At 41.4% G+C, this 12,798-nt stretch overlaps 1 protein-coding gene and 1 non-coding gene across 3 annotated transcripts in view; both read right to left on the bottom strand.

The window, feature by feature from the left end:
- Positions 1–332: 332 nt before the first annotated feature.
- Positions 333–12,798, bottom strand: part of ALDH7A1 (aldehyde dehydrogenase 7 family member A1) — a 58,996-nt gene continuing 46,530 nt past the window's right edge. For both annotated transcript variants that reach the window (XM_074382001.1, XM_039469694.2), the window contains 5 exons: positions 10,460–10,576; positions 8,046–8,143; positions 7,777–7,850; positions 2,291–2,366; positions 333–598 (listed from right to left, as the gene is read on the bottom strand). In XM_074382001.1, coding sequence (XP_074238102.1) covers positions 544–598; positions 2,291–2,366; positions 7,777–7,850; positions 8,046–8,143; positions 10,460–10,576 — 420 coding nt within the window. In that variant the 3' untranslated portion in view covers positions 333–543. The remainder of the gene's footprint in view (positions 599–2,290; positions 2,367–7,776; positions 7,851–8,045; positions 8,144–10,459; positions 10,577–12,798) is intronic.
- On the bottom strand, positions 11,993–12,099 carry LOC120365619 (U6 spliceosomal RNA). The gene has a single exon (XR_005580512.1). It is a non-coding gene; the product is annotated as a U6 spliceosomal RNA (small nuclear RNA).

The following is a 12,798-nucleotide window of genomic DNA, read 5'->3' as shown; positions in this document are numbered from 1 at the left end:
AAAGCCATGACTGTGATGAATGCCTGTTGTCATTTTAAGCTCTGCAAGTTATTCCACACGAATACTGAACTATGATCTCAAGCATATAAGGGAACGCATCTCCCTTTCAATCACACGACATCCAATACATGCCACAAGTAGGTAATGTCAAGCAATACTCACCCCCCGGATCCTCCGCTTGCTCAGGAGACACCTGTACCTATTGCAAAGTCTTCTGCTTTCTCTTCTGGTCTGTATTTTCCCAAATTCCTACGCTGGTATGTACTATTTTTTCTAATTACAAAATAATCATTAACTTAAAAAAAAAGTAATAAAAATTCATCCAACCCATCTTTTAGTAAATATGGCTATGTTGTAACAATTTTATTTTGATTTTTTAAAAATGAGTCTCTTGATTTAATCAGGGCTTTGGGGTCATGTGGGATTAGTCAACGTCACAGTCATAATGATGCACTTATTCAGGGAAAATTTTAATTTTCTTTGTCTTCTTCAAAAACAGCTGCTGGAACACCTCAAATTAAGCAATGTTCATCTAAAACATCTTTACTGAAACTTGATTCCTTGGGCCAAAGGAAGGTCCTTACTGTAGTTGATAGTACTAGCAGGAAAAAAATGAACAGAATTAATGATAGTACACACATAACAAGATTTTCATGCCCACTTTTAAAATGTAGTGGATCTATATATATTAACAAGGTGAGATCTCCAAGTTATAACTTGTTAAAGAAAAACCTTTAAGATAAAAGACAATGTTAGTATGGATCACATTTTATGAAAGAAAAAAAAGAGAGAGAGAGAGAGAGAGAGAGATAGAAACATAAAAATCTGGAAAGACACATGTCCTCTTTTTTTTTTTTTGAGACAGGGTTTCACTCTGTCGTCCAGACTAAAGTGCAGTGGTGCGATCTTGGCTCACCGCAACCTCTGCCTCCCAGGCTCAACTGATTCTCCCACCTCAGCTTCCCCAGTAGCTGGGATTACAGGTGCACGCCACCACGCTTGGCTAATTTTCGTATTTTTAGCAGAGACGAGGTTTCACCATGTTGGCCAGGCTGGGCTCAGACTCCTGACCTCAAATGATCCACGTGCCTCAGCCTCCCAAAGAGCTGGGATTACAAGAGTGAATCACTACATCTGACCCATACGTGTTATTCATAGTTTTTCTTTTGAGCAGGGCACAAGAATATAAGAGTTTTAACTTACTTCTTTATGTCTCTTAATAACTTACTTATATTGAATTATCAGGGAAAACACAGATATTCCCATTTGATAGAAATACATTAAAAAAATTAATAATTTTGAAATAAAAGCTTCTCTATTAACTAGTCACCTGGTCTTTCTCATGAGAAGAAAAGAATCTCCATTAAAATGGGTTCCAGAAAAATCACAGCTGAAAGTTTGCCTTTCTAGCCCTCAAATGCACAAGCAAAGTAAAAAGAGACATAACTGACTTCAAAGAATGGGAAGCCGGTAAAAAGCCTGCATGTTTGAAATAAAACAAGCCACAGGTAACAGCACAGCACCTCTGAAATTCCTGGCATGAACACAGTCGCAAAGAACCAAGGCCGAGGGAACCAAGGCTAGGGAACCAAGGCAGAGCACCTGCCTGAGGTTCCAGAGCTAGTGACAGCAGTAAGTGGAGCTGGGATGGTGTCTCTTGGTTCCTTACCCAGTGCTCTTTTTGCAAGACAACACCCCATGGGTCTTCCCCAACAAACTCTTTTATGCACTTAAATAAAAGCTATTTCTACCCAAGGGGGGCAGGGAGGGAGTAGGGGGAGACTGAAAAAAAGTAGAAGAAACAAGTCCTAGTCAAAGTCTCCCAGCAGGCTGCCTATCCAGTCACGCATATGCTGGGTGAATGAGCTAATCCACTTTCAAGGACTGTGCTCACTATTCTGAGAGCTGGTAGCCCACTACCCTCTGCCTGCTAGCCAGGCCTGCAGGGCCCTCCCTGCCTCTGTTTTCTGCTTCTTCTACAGTCTGCAAGAGTACTGAGTGCATCCAAGAAGAAAATGAAAAGAATGCTTCTTCTACTTTCTCCTACTGGTTGACCCCACGTGTCCTGCTCCTAGACAGAAACCACCCATGAGACCGTTTCATCGTTGGGTGCTGGACACTAGCTGAAGCCGGGCAAGAAGGCTAGAAAATAGTATCAAATAGATTCAGAGGAGACAGCTGTGGAATGCTGGAAAAAACAAATCAAAGACAGCACAGACAATAGGAGAGTGTAAAAGCCCATTCCCAAAGGCTTTAAGCCCAAACCTATCCTCCCAAAGCCTTTTCTTACCAAGTAGACCTTCTCATGTACTGTTTCCAGGCATCACTGCCAGACTCCCTGCCACCACCAGTGTGCTTTTCTCCTCCTAGAGAAATATAAAATAATATATCTTTTGAGCAGTTTCCGTGTGGACTCCTAGTTGCTATCACTGAAAAAAAAAGATATAAAATGACACCACAGCTACCCAATTATTTCCATTTACCCCACAGTAACTCCCCTGCAAAAAATAAATCAAAGACAGAGCCCAAAACAAACAGAAAAAAGGAATTAAGAGGGAAAATAAGATGTAAGGAATTAAGAGGAAATGGAAACATATCAGAAAGAAACCATAAAAATAAAAATAAAAATCCCATTAGATTAAGGTATTAAGAGTAGAGGCTGGGCATGGTGGCTCACACCTATAATCCCAGCACTTTAGGAGGCTGAGGCAGGCAGACTGCTTGAGCTCAGCAGTTTGAGACCAGCCTGAGCAATATGGTGAAACCCTATCTCTACAAAAATTAGCTGGGTATGGTGGAACACAACTTTAAGTCCCAACTACTTGAGAGGCTGAGGTGGGTGGATGACATGAGCCTGGGGAGGTCAAGGCTGCACAAGCCTGGGCCAGAGTAAGACCCTGTCTCAAAAAAAAAAAAAAAAAAAAAGAGTGGAAACCTCTAGACAGTGATGAAAATATAGTTTTATTTTCTCATTTATGCTTATCTAAACATTCCAATTTTCTATTATTTATATACTACTTTTATAATAATATTTCAATGCTACATTAATATCATTATAGAGGTTTCAGGAAGGTAACGATTCCATAAAACAAGAATATTATTTAAAACTGTGCCATTTAGTTGACACAGTTTTAAATAAACAAACAAAACAACAAAAAAAGAGAATACTCTAGTTCTCTTTTAATTAGTTAAGAGAGAGAGAGAGAGAGAGAGAGAGAGAGAGAGAGAGATAATGCTGAGCGCAGTGGCTCACATCGATAATCCCAGCACTTTGGGAGGCAGAAGCAGGTGGACCACCTGAGGTCAGGAGTTCAAGACCAGCCTGGCCAACATAGTGAAACCCCGTTTCTACTAAAACTACAAAAATTAGCTGGGGGTGGTGGTACACACACCTGTAATCCCAGCTACTTGGGAGGCTGAGGCAAAAGAATCACTGTAACCTGGGAGGCAGAGGCTGCTGAAGTGAGCCAAGATCATGTCACTGCACTCTAGCCTGTGCAACAGAGGAAGACTCCATCTCAAAAAAAAAAGTGTGCCATCAAAAGTGCGAAAAATGGCCCGGTGTGGAGGCTCACACCTGTAATTCCAGTACTTTGGGAGGCCAAGGCAGGCGGATTAACAGCCTGACCAACATGGTAAAACCTTTTGTCTACTAAAAATACAAAAATTCGCAGGCATAGTGGTGCATGCCTGTAATCCCAGCTACTCAGGAGGCTGAGGCAGGAGAATCACTTGAGCCTGGAGAATCACTTGAGCCTGGGAGGTAGAAGGTACAATGAGCCAAGATTGTCACTGCACTTCAGCCTGGGTGACAGAGCAAGAGTCTATCTCAAAAAAAAGAAAAAGAAAAAAATAATGAGAAAAGACAAAATTAGATAATTCTTCAAGATACTACATTAAAATGATAGGAGTTCTAGAAATTAAAATAGAGAATATAGAAGGGGAAAATCAAAGAAATACAAACAAGACAAAGAAAACTAACAAAAACCTTCTATAATTGAAAACTAAGAGTCCCCAAAATCTAACTAGGCCAGTCACTGCCCCACTGATTACCCAACAAAAAAAAATTTTTTTGAGATACAGTCTTGTTCTGCCTTCCAGGCTATAGTGCAGTAGTGCAATCTCAGCTCATTGCAACTTCTGCCTCCTAATTTCAAGTGGCACTCGGTGACAGTGGTTGGATTAAATCAAGGAATCTATGTTTTCATATCAAAAACTGTAAGGAGCACCTCCTCCCACAACACAGTTCAAAAACAAAGAATAACAAATCTAGCAGGCTCACTGAGCACTTTTACACAATGTTTACCGTCATGAGTTTGTACATTACTGTTTACTTTACACATGTATATTTTACAATAATTTGTATTCATTCATTCATTTCTTTTCCAACCTGTTTATTGAGTTCAGGATCATGGGTAGCTGTAATCTATCCCAGCAGTTCAGGGTACAAAGCAGAAACCGCCTCAACAGGGTACACGCACACCCCCCCCCCCCACACACACACACACACACTCACTCAGACTGGGACCATTTCAACATGCTGATTCACCTAATGTGCACAACTTTGAGATGCGGGAGGAAACTGGAATACCCAGACTCACACAGACATAGGAAGAACATGCAAGTTCCACACAGATAGGGGCCCTGGCTGAGAATCCGTTGTTTTATTTGTTTTTTTCTCATCATTAGATAGAGGACCTGCTGTACAGCAGGCTGCCTTGCAAGGTTGCTGGCATCTGGAAATTTGGCTAGTAAACAGCTCTCTACAATAACATAAAACTTTCCTTAAATGGTAAGGGCAGCTCTCTGAGTCTAAATTGTTTTTGCACAAACAACGTGGCTTTTTAAAAAAAAAAAATACCTGCTTTTCTGAGAGTCTGGAATTTTGGTATGTGCAAGGCAGAGGGTATCTACATGACCAGCCCCCAAGAAAAGCTGTAGGCCCTGAGTCTAATGAGCTTTGCTGGTAGACAACAATTCACATGTGTTGTCACAACTCATTGCTGGAGGAATTAAGCACATCCTGTGTGACTTCACTGGGAGAACACTCTTGGAATTTGTGCCTGGCTTCCTATGGACCTCACCCCCATGTAATAACATTGTATCATATAGTGGGAGAACATAGGGAAAGAGAATAAGGGTTTGCAAAGTTTCATTTATCATAATAAAGGGTCAATACATAATGTCTAAAACTGTCAAGGAGATAGCAGTGAAAGCACACTATTTAGAAAAATTAACATCAATTCAAAGGTAATTTTACTTTTTTCTTTTAGAAGGAAGAATCTCAGAGTAGCCTCTGAGAAAGGAGGAGGAGAAGTATGGGCAAAACTACCTTTTCCATTATAAGACTTTTTCAAAACTTTTATTTATTTTGAGACAGGATCACGTTTTACTCTGTCACCCAGGCTGGAATGTAGTGGTGGGATCATGGCTCACTGCAGCCTCACACTCCTGGGATTAAGCAAGCCTCGCACCTCAACCTCACAAGTAGCTGGGACTACAGGTGTGGACCCACACCTGGCTAGTTTTTTTTATTTTTTGTAGAGACAGGGTCCTACTATGTTGCCCAGGTTCATCTCAAACTCCTGGGCTTAAGCAATTACAGGAATGAGCCACCATGCCCAGCTCAAAACTTTTTTTTTTAGGAAGACAGGGTCTTCCTTCTGTCACCCAGGCTTGAATGCAGTGGCACAATCTTGGCTCACTGCAACCTCTGCCTCCCAGACCCAAGAGATCCTCCCACCTCAGCCTCCCAAGTAGCTGGGAGGCACACACCACCATGCTTACCTAATTTTTGTATTTTTTTGTAGAGTCAGGTTTTTGCCATGTTGCCCAGGCTGGTCTCGAACTCCTGAGCTAAAGCAATCTGCCCACCTCTACCTCCCAAAGTGCTGGGATTTCAGGCATAAACCACTGTGCCTGGCCACCAAAATTTTTTTAATTAACTATGAAAGCTTAAATGAAGAATAGTCAATTTACTGGGTGCAGTGGCTCATGCCTGTAATCCCAACACTTTGGGAGGCTGAGGCAGGAAGATGGCTTGAGCCCAGGAGTTTGAGGCCAACCTGAGCAGCATACTAAGGGCCTGTTTTTACCAAAATAAATAAATACATAAATAAATAATTAGCTGGGTGTGGAGGCATATGCCTGTAATCTCAGCTATTCAGGAGGCTGAGGCAAGAGGATTGCTTGAGCCTGGGAGCTGGAGGCTGCAGTGAGCTATGATCACACCACTGCACCCTAGCATGAGCAACAGAGCAAGCCCCCAGCTCAAAAAAGAAAAAGGAGTAGTCAACTGGAAAGAGCAGGCATGGGTTGGAAAGAGGGATTAAATTACAAGAGGAGAAGATAGACACTCATGTATTTAGGTAACTGCGCAGTGGAGCACAGAGTTAAGAGGTGAATTGAAAACACAGTCTTGGCCGGGCGCGGTGGCTCAAGCCTGTAATCCCAGCACTTTGGGAGGCCGAGGCGGGTGGACCACGAGGTCAAGAGATCGAGACCATCCTGGTCAACATGGTGAAACCCCGCCTCTACTAAAAATACAAAAAATTAGCTGGGCATGGTGGCGCGTGCCTGTAATCTCAGCTACTCGGGAGGCTGAGGCAGGAGAATTGCCTGAACCCAGGAGGCGGAGGTTGCGGTGAGCCGAGATCGCGCCATTGCACTCCAGCCTGGGTAACAAGAGCGAAACTCAGTCTCAAAAAAAAAAAAAAAAAAAAAAAAAAAAAGAAAACACAGTCTTTTGTCAAAGTCCGTGAGCCAAACAGTAATTGTAGTATATGGTCTAAAAATATAAAAGAATGCCGTTAATGATATAAACTTTTACAAGTATTAATGCATGTTTATTTTGCTTCTATATATTATTTTCATTTTATTTTATTTTTTGAGACAGAGTTTCACTCTTGTTGCCCAGGCTAGAGTGCAATGGCATGATCTTAGCTCACCACAACCTCTGCCTCCCTGGTTCAAGTGATTCTCCTGCCTCAGCCTCCCAAGTATCTGGGATTACAGGCATGCTTCACCACACCCAGCTAAATTTTTTTTTTTTTGTATTTTTAGTAAAGATGGGGTTTCTCCATGTTGGCCAGTCTGGTCTCAAACTCCCAACCTCAGGTGATCCACCTGCCTTGACCTCCCAGAGTGCTGGGATTACAGGCATGAGATACCATGCCTAGCCTGATTCTTTCTTTAAAAGAAAACAAAAAGCAATCTATTTTATTTTACTTAGGATCATTTTTAATAAGTGATACTTAATAAAAATGGTTAGGGAGAGCTTTTTAGGAAAAACTACTATCAAGTTTCAGCATTAATAATGCATGGCTTATTAAGAGGAAACAGGAGCAGGTCCAGTGAAGAGAAACAACTTAGTATTCTATCTAGTGAAAAAGAGTATGTTTAACATTTATATGCCTACTTTGCAAATAAAAACCAGAATATTTCATGTAAAATTTTCTGGCTTTGAAGCAGGGATTCTTAACCTTTTCCAGGTCTGGAAACTCCTCCCCAGAAAACAAATGCTAGCATTTCAGGGATTCACACATTTCAGGTTGAGGCCTCTGCTCTAACCTGATGCTGCCTCTGAGGAGATGATGCAAGACTCTATGTGATAACTTTGAAAACAGAATGAAAGCTTTCTCAGCATGTTAGGTCACATAAGATTATTTCAGAATATAAGGCGTGTTTCAGTTTCTTGGTCAAACTTTTCTAAAAACTACTACTGGATTTTCTTTGCTGCCCAACATGGAAAAGAAGACATCATTATTCTCTACGTACCAAAGGCACCTCCAATCTCAGCCCCACTTGTTGGAATGTTGACATTTACAATGCCACAGTCTGATCCTTTAGGTCTGTTAAAAAGAAAGGCATCGTGAGAATAATGAACAGAAAATTAAAAACAAACAAAAATCAATAAAAAATCTAAATCAAAGCTCAAAGTCTTTTAATACTGAAAAATTGATTTTCAACTATACTGGTTTTTTTTTTAAGACCACTCGTCACATAAATCAGACTCATATAAATTTTCAAAACAGTGAAAGTTGTACCCGAGCCAGCGGAAGATTCTGCCCAGATCTTTGGTAAAGATGCTACTTGAAAGTCCCTGTTTTACTTCATTATTCCATGCAAAGACCTCTTCTTCATTCTAAAAGGAGAGACATTGGAAGCTGTTAGATGTTATAGTATTCAGGTCAAAGTTCACTGTCATTAATCTCATTTCCTGAGATGTACCAGTATAATTTTAGTGTATAAAAGGAAACCAAAAAGTCAACAGTATACTCTTATAATTCAGATGGTTGATAACACTTTTTTGGATTTTTTTCCCCCAATCATAATTTGAGAAACAAATATTAGCACATTCTTCCTCTCATTCAATCTATTATATATAATAGCTAATATCTAGTGAGCTCTTAGAGGAAATAACTAAATAACTCATCTAAGCACTTAACATGCATTTAGTTATTTAATCCTCATCCTATAACACAGGTTTTTGACTATCTCCCAATTTACAGATAGGGCAACTGAGGCCTAGAGAGGCTACTTTGCTCAAGAGCTCACACGGTCTCATAATGTACACAAACACATTACAAAACACAAAATTACATTCTCTAGTCCCCACATGTGAAACAATGATAGGTCATTTAAAGCAAGAAATAAAGAAATGCAATCATGTAATTGCAACAAGATGCAATTCTCATTATTCTTTAACTGTTAAAAATGGCACATTCGGCTGGGCGCGGTGGGTCAAGCCTGTAATCCCAGCACTTTGGGAGGCCGAGGCGGGTGGATCGCGAGGTCAAGAAATCGAGACCATCCTGGTCAACATGGTGAAACCCCGTCTCTACTAAAAATACAAAATATTAGCTGGGCATGGTGGCACGTGCCTGTAATCCCAGCTACTCAGGAGACTGAGGCAGGAGAATTGCCTGAACCCAGGAGGCAGAGGTTGCAGTGAGCTGAGATCACACCATTGCACTCCAGCCTGGGTAACAAGAGCGAAACTCCGTCTCAAAAAAAAAAAAAAAAAAAAAAAAAAGGCACATTCAAATCTTGATTAAATGTCTATAGTCTCAAAATTAATCCTACATATTTTACTGGCAAGGCTAGGGCCTGTCTCAAGCTAGAGAATGAGACCTTTTAATTCATTCACCTGTGTTGGTTTTTGGAGTTTTATTTGTTTGTTCGTTTGTTTGTTTTAGAGACAAGATCTCATCCCACCTCAGCCTCTCCAGTAGCTAGGATTACAGGCACACACTATCACACCTGGCTAATTTTTTTTTTTAAGACAGAGTTTTGCTCTTGTTGCCTGGGCTGGAGTGCAATGGCGTGATCTCAGTTCACTGCAACCTTCACCTCCTGAGTTCAAGAGATTCTCTTGCCTCAGCCTCCCGAGTAGCTGGGATTACGCCACCATGCTTGGCTAATTTTGTCTTTTTAGTACAGACAGGGTTTCTCCATGTTGGTCAGGCTGGTCTCCAACTCCCGACCTCAGGCGATCTGCCTGCCTCGGCCTCCCAAAGTGCTGGGATTACAGAAATGAACCACTGGGCCCAGCCAATTTTTTCATTTTTTATAGATATCAGGTCTTACTGTGTTGACCAGGCTGGTCTTGAGCACTTGGCCTCAAGAAATCCTCCTAAAACACTGAGATTACAAGCATAAGCCACTGTGTGTGTCCAGCGTCTTCACCTAGTAAAACCTCCACAGTTTAAGACCAAAATATGAGAACAGGGAAAACAAAACGAAAAACTCTGCAGCATGTCCTCTGATGCAGTTTATAACCACAGGTCTTTTTTTTTTTTTTGAGATGGAGTCTCGCTCTGTCACCCAGGATGGAGTGCAATGGTGTGATCTCGGCTCATTGCAACCTCCCTCTCCCAGGGTGAAGCAATTCTCCTGCCTCGGCCTCCCAGGTAACTGGGATTACAGGCACCCATCACTATACCTGGCTAATTTTTGTATTTTTTAGTAGAGACAGGGTTTTGCCACATTAGCCAATCTGGTCTCAAACTCCCGACCTGAGGTGATCTGCCAGCCTCAGCTTCCCAAAGTGCTGGGATTACAGGTGTGAGTCACCACACCCAGCCCCCACATCTTCTCATTTTGTCTGCTGACATGTTCACAGCACTCAGGCTATCAAACTATCCAGTACCAGTGTTCAGGAGAAGCTGCCTCTATGGCCCACACAGCTCGGGATTAATATGACACAGGAGATGAGGACCACACACTCCATAAACTCCAGTATTAGTCCACTACCCTATCTGGTTTCCCTGGCAGCTAACTTGGCATACTATAGTTTTAAAGTGTTTATCTCATATTTTATCTTGAACCCTCATATAGCTACTACTCAGATTACTTTCTAAAACCCTCTTAAAGGCTCATCAAGTGAAATTTAATACACCATCAATTTCCTCTTATCATTTATTTCAACATTAGACTAGAGAACAGATTGCATTTTTACCTTGAATTTAAAGACATAGAGAATCGGAGCAAAAGTCTCTGTATGTGCAATGGATGCATCATGGCCAAGACCTGTCACAATTGTCGGTTCTACGTAATTTCCAGGGCGATCCATAACCTAATACAGAGAATTGAAATAAAAAGAATGAAAGCATTTCGTTTTCTAGTACTTGGAGTCAGAGGATACAATCTTTGCCTACACTTACAAAGAAAAAAATTAGCATCATTTATAGGTGAACTATTTCTCCAAAATAATTTTCTGTCATGAATGAAGATTCTTTCTTCTTGTTATTGATTCTAACTTAGTTGGTTAGAGAAAAATGGAAATAAGGAGTCAGGTGGGGATGAAGAGCCATGCCATGTGACACAACCAAGTTATATTGAACAAACACTGTTGCAGGTGGTTATTTTAATATTTACATAATTTAAATATCTATTGTGTGTTATAGATTGAATTGTATTCCCCCCAAAAATTGACATGTGGAAGCCCTAATACTCAGTGTGACTGTATTTGGAGATAGGCCCTTTAAGGAGGAAGGTTCAACAAGGTCATATGGGTAGGGTCCTAATCCAAAAGGACTAGTGTCCTTTTGTTTTTGTTTTCTTATTTTTTTTTGAGATAGAGTCTTGCTTTCACCCAGCCTGGAGTTCAGTGGTTTGATCTTGGCTCACTGCAACCTCCACCTCCCGGGTTCAAGCCATCCTCCCACCTAAGCCTCCCAAGTAGCTGGGACTACAGGTACACACCACCACATCCATCTAATTTTTTTTTTTTTTTTTTTTTTTTTTTTTTTTTTTTTTTTTTTTTTTTGTATTTGTAGTAGAGTCCAGGTTTCACCATTTTGGCCAGGCTGGTCTTGAACTCCTAACCTCAAGTGATCTACCTGTCTCAGCTCCCCAGAGTGCTGGGATTACAGGCGTGAGCCACCATGCCTAGCCACAAACAAATCTTTATATGTGTTGTTTTTGATTTGGTTTTTTGTTTTTTGAGACAAGGGGTTGTTTTTGATTTGGTTATTTGTTTTTTGAGACAAGGTCTTGCTTTACTGCCCAGGCTGCAGTACAATGATGTCATCATGATTCATTGCAGCCTCAAGTGATCTTCCTCAGCCTCGCAAGTAGTTAGCACTACACGTGCATGCAACCACACTCAGCTTTATTTATTTATTTTTTGGTAGAGACGGGGTCTATGATGTCCAGGAGGGTCTTGAACTCCTGGCCGCAAGCAATCCTCCCACCACAGCCTCCAAAGTGCTGAGATTACAGGTGCAAGCTACTGTACCCAGCAATATGTGTTAATTTGTTTTAATACTTATGGTATGTATTATTTTATTCCTTGCCTTAACTGACTTTTTAAGATTACCAATAAACAGATTCTAATTGCTCTGAATACAAAGTCTCCTACTGTGCTATGACAAGGAATTCTGCTTTCCATACAAATATTTAGGGACCCAATGCAAAAGCAACCATAACTCAGTTTCTTCTATGTCCTTCCAGAAATGTCCCATGCATTTTTTTTTCTGTTGTCTTTTTTTAAAATATAGAATGCTTCATGAATTTGCATATCATCCTTGTGTATGGGCCATGCTAATCTTCTCTGTATCGTTCCAATTTTAGTATATGTGCTGTCAAAGCAAGCACTGTTGTCATTCTTTAAAACACGTATTTCTGGCCAGGTGTGGAGCCTCACGCCTGTAATCCCAGCACTTTGGGAGGCCAAGGCAGGCAGATCATGAGGTCAGGAGTTCCAGACCAGCCTGGCCAACATGGTGAAACCCCTTCTCTACTAAAATATGAAAATTAGCTGGGCATGGTGGCAGGCACCTGTAATACCAACTACTCGGGAGGCCGAGACAGGAGAATCACTTGAACCCAGGAGGTGGAAGTTGCAGTGAGTCAGGATCATGCCACTGCACTCCAGTCTGCAAGACAGTGAGACTCAGTCTCAAAAAAAAAAAAAAAACAAAAACAAACAAAAACAAACCAAACATGTATTTCTGGCCAGTGATAGTGGCTCATGCCTGTAATCCCAACACTTTGGGAGGCCGAGATGGGTGAATCACCTGACTTCAGGAGTTCAAGACCAGCCTGGGCAACGTGGCAAAACCCTATCTCTACCAAATATACAAATAGTAGTCAGGGGTGGTGATGTCACCTGTAGTCCCAGCTACTCAGGAGGCTGAAGTGGGAGGATTGCTTTAGCCCAGGAGGCAGAGGTTGCAGTGATTCAAGATCAGGCACCACTGCACTCCAGCCTGGGTGGCAGAGCAAGACCCCGTCACAAAAACAAGCAGGGTCAAGTGTGGTGGCTCATGCCTGTAATACCAACACATGGGGAGG

This window comes from Saimiri boliviensis, chromosome 1 (assembly GCF_048565385.1).
Source record: "Saimiri boliviensis isolate mSaiBol1 chromosome 1, mSaiBol1.pri, whole genome shotgun sequence".
Lineage (NCBI taxonomy): Eukaryota > Metazoa > Chordata > Mammalia > Primates > Cebidae > Saimiri > Saimiri boliviensis.
Note: the sequence above shows the minus strand (reverse complement) of the source record. Positions and strands in the feature narration are given on the sequence as shown.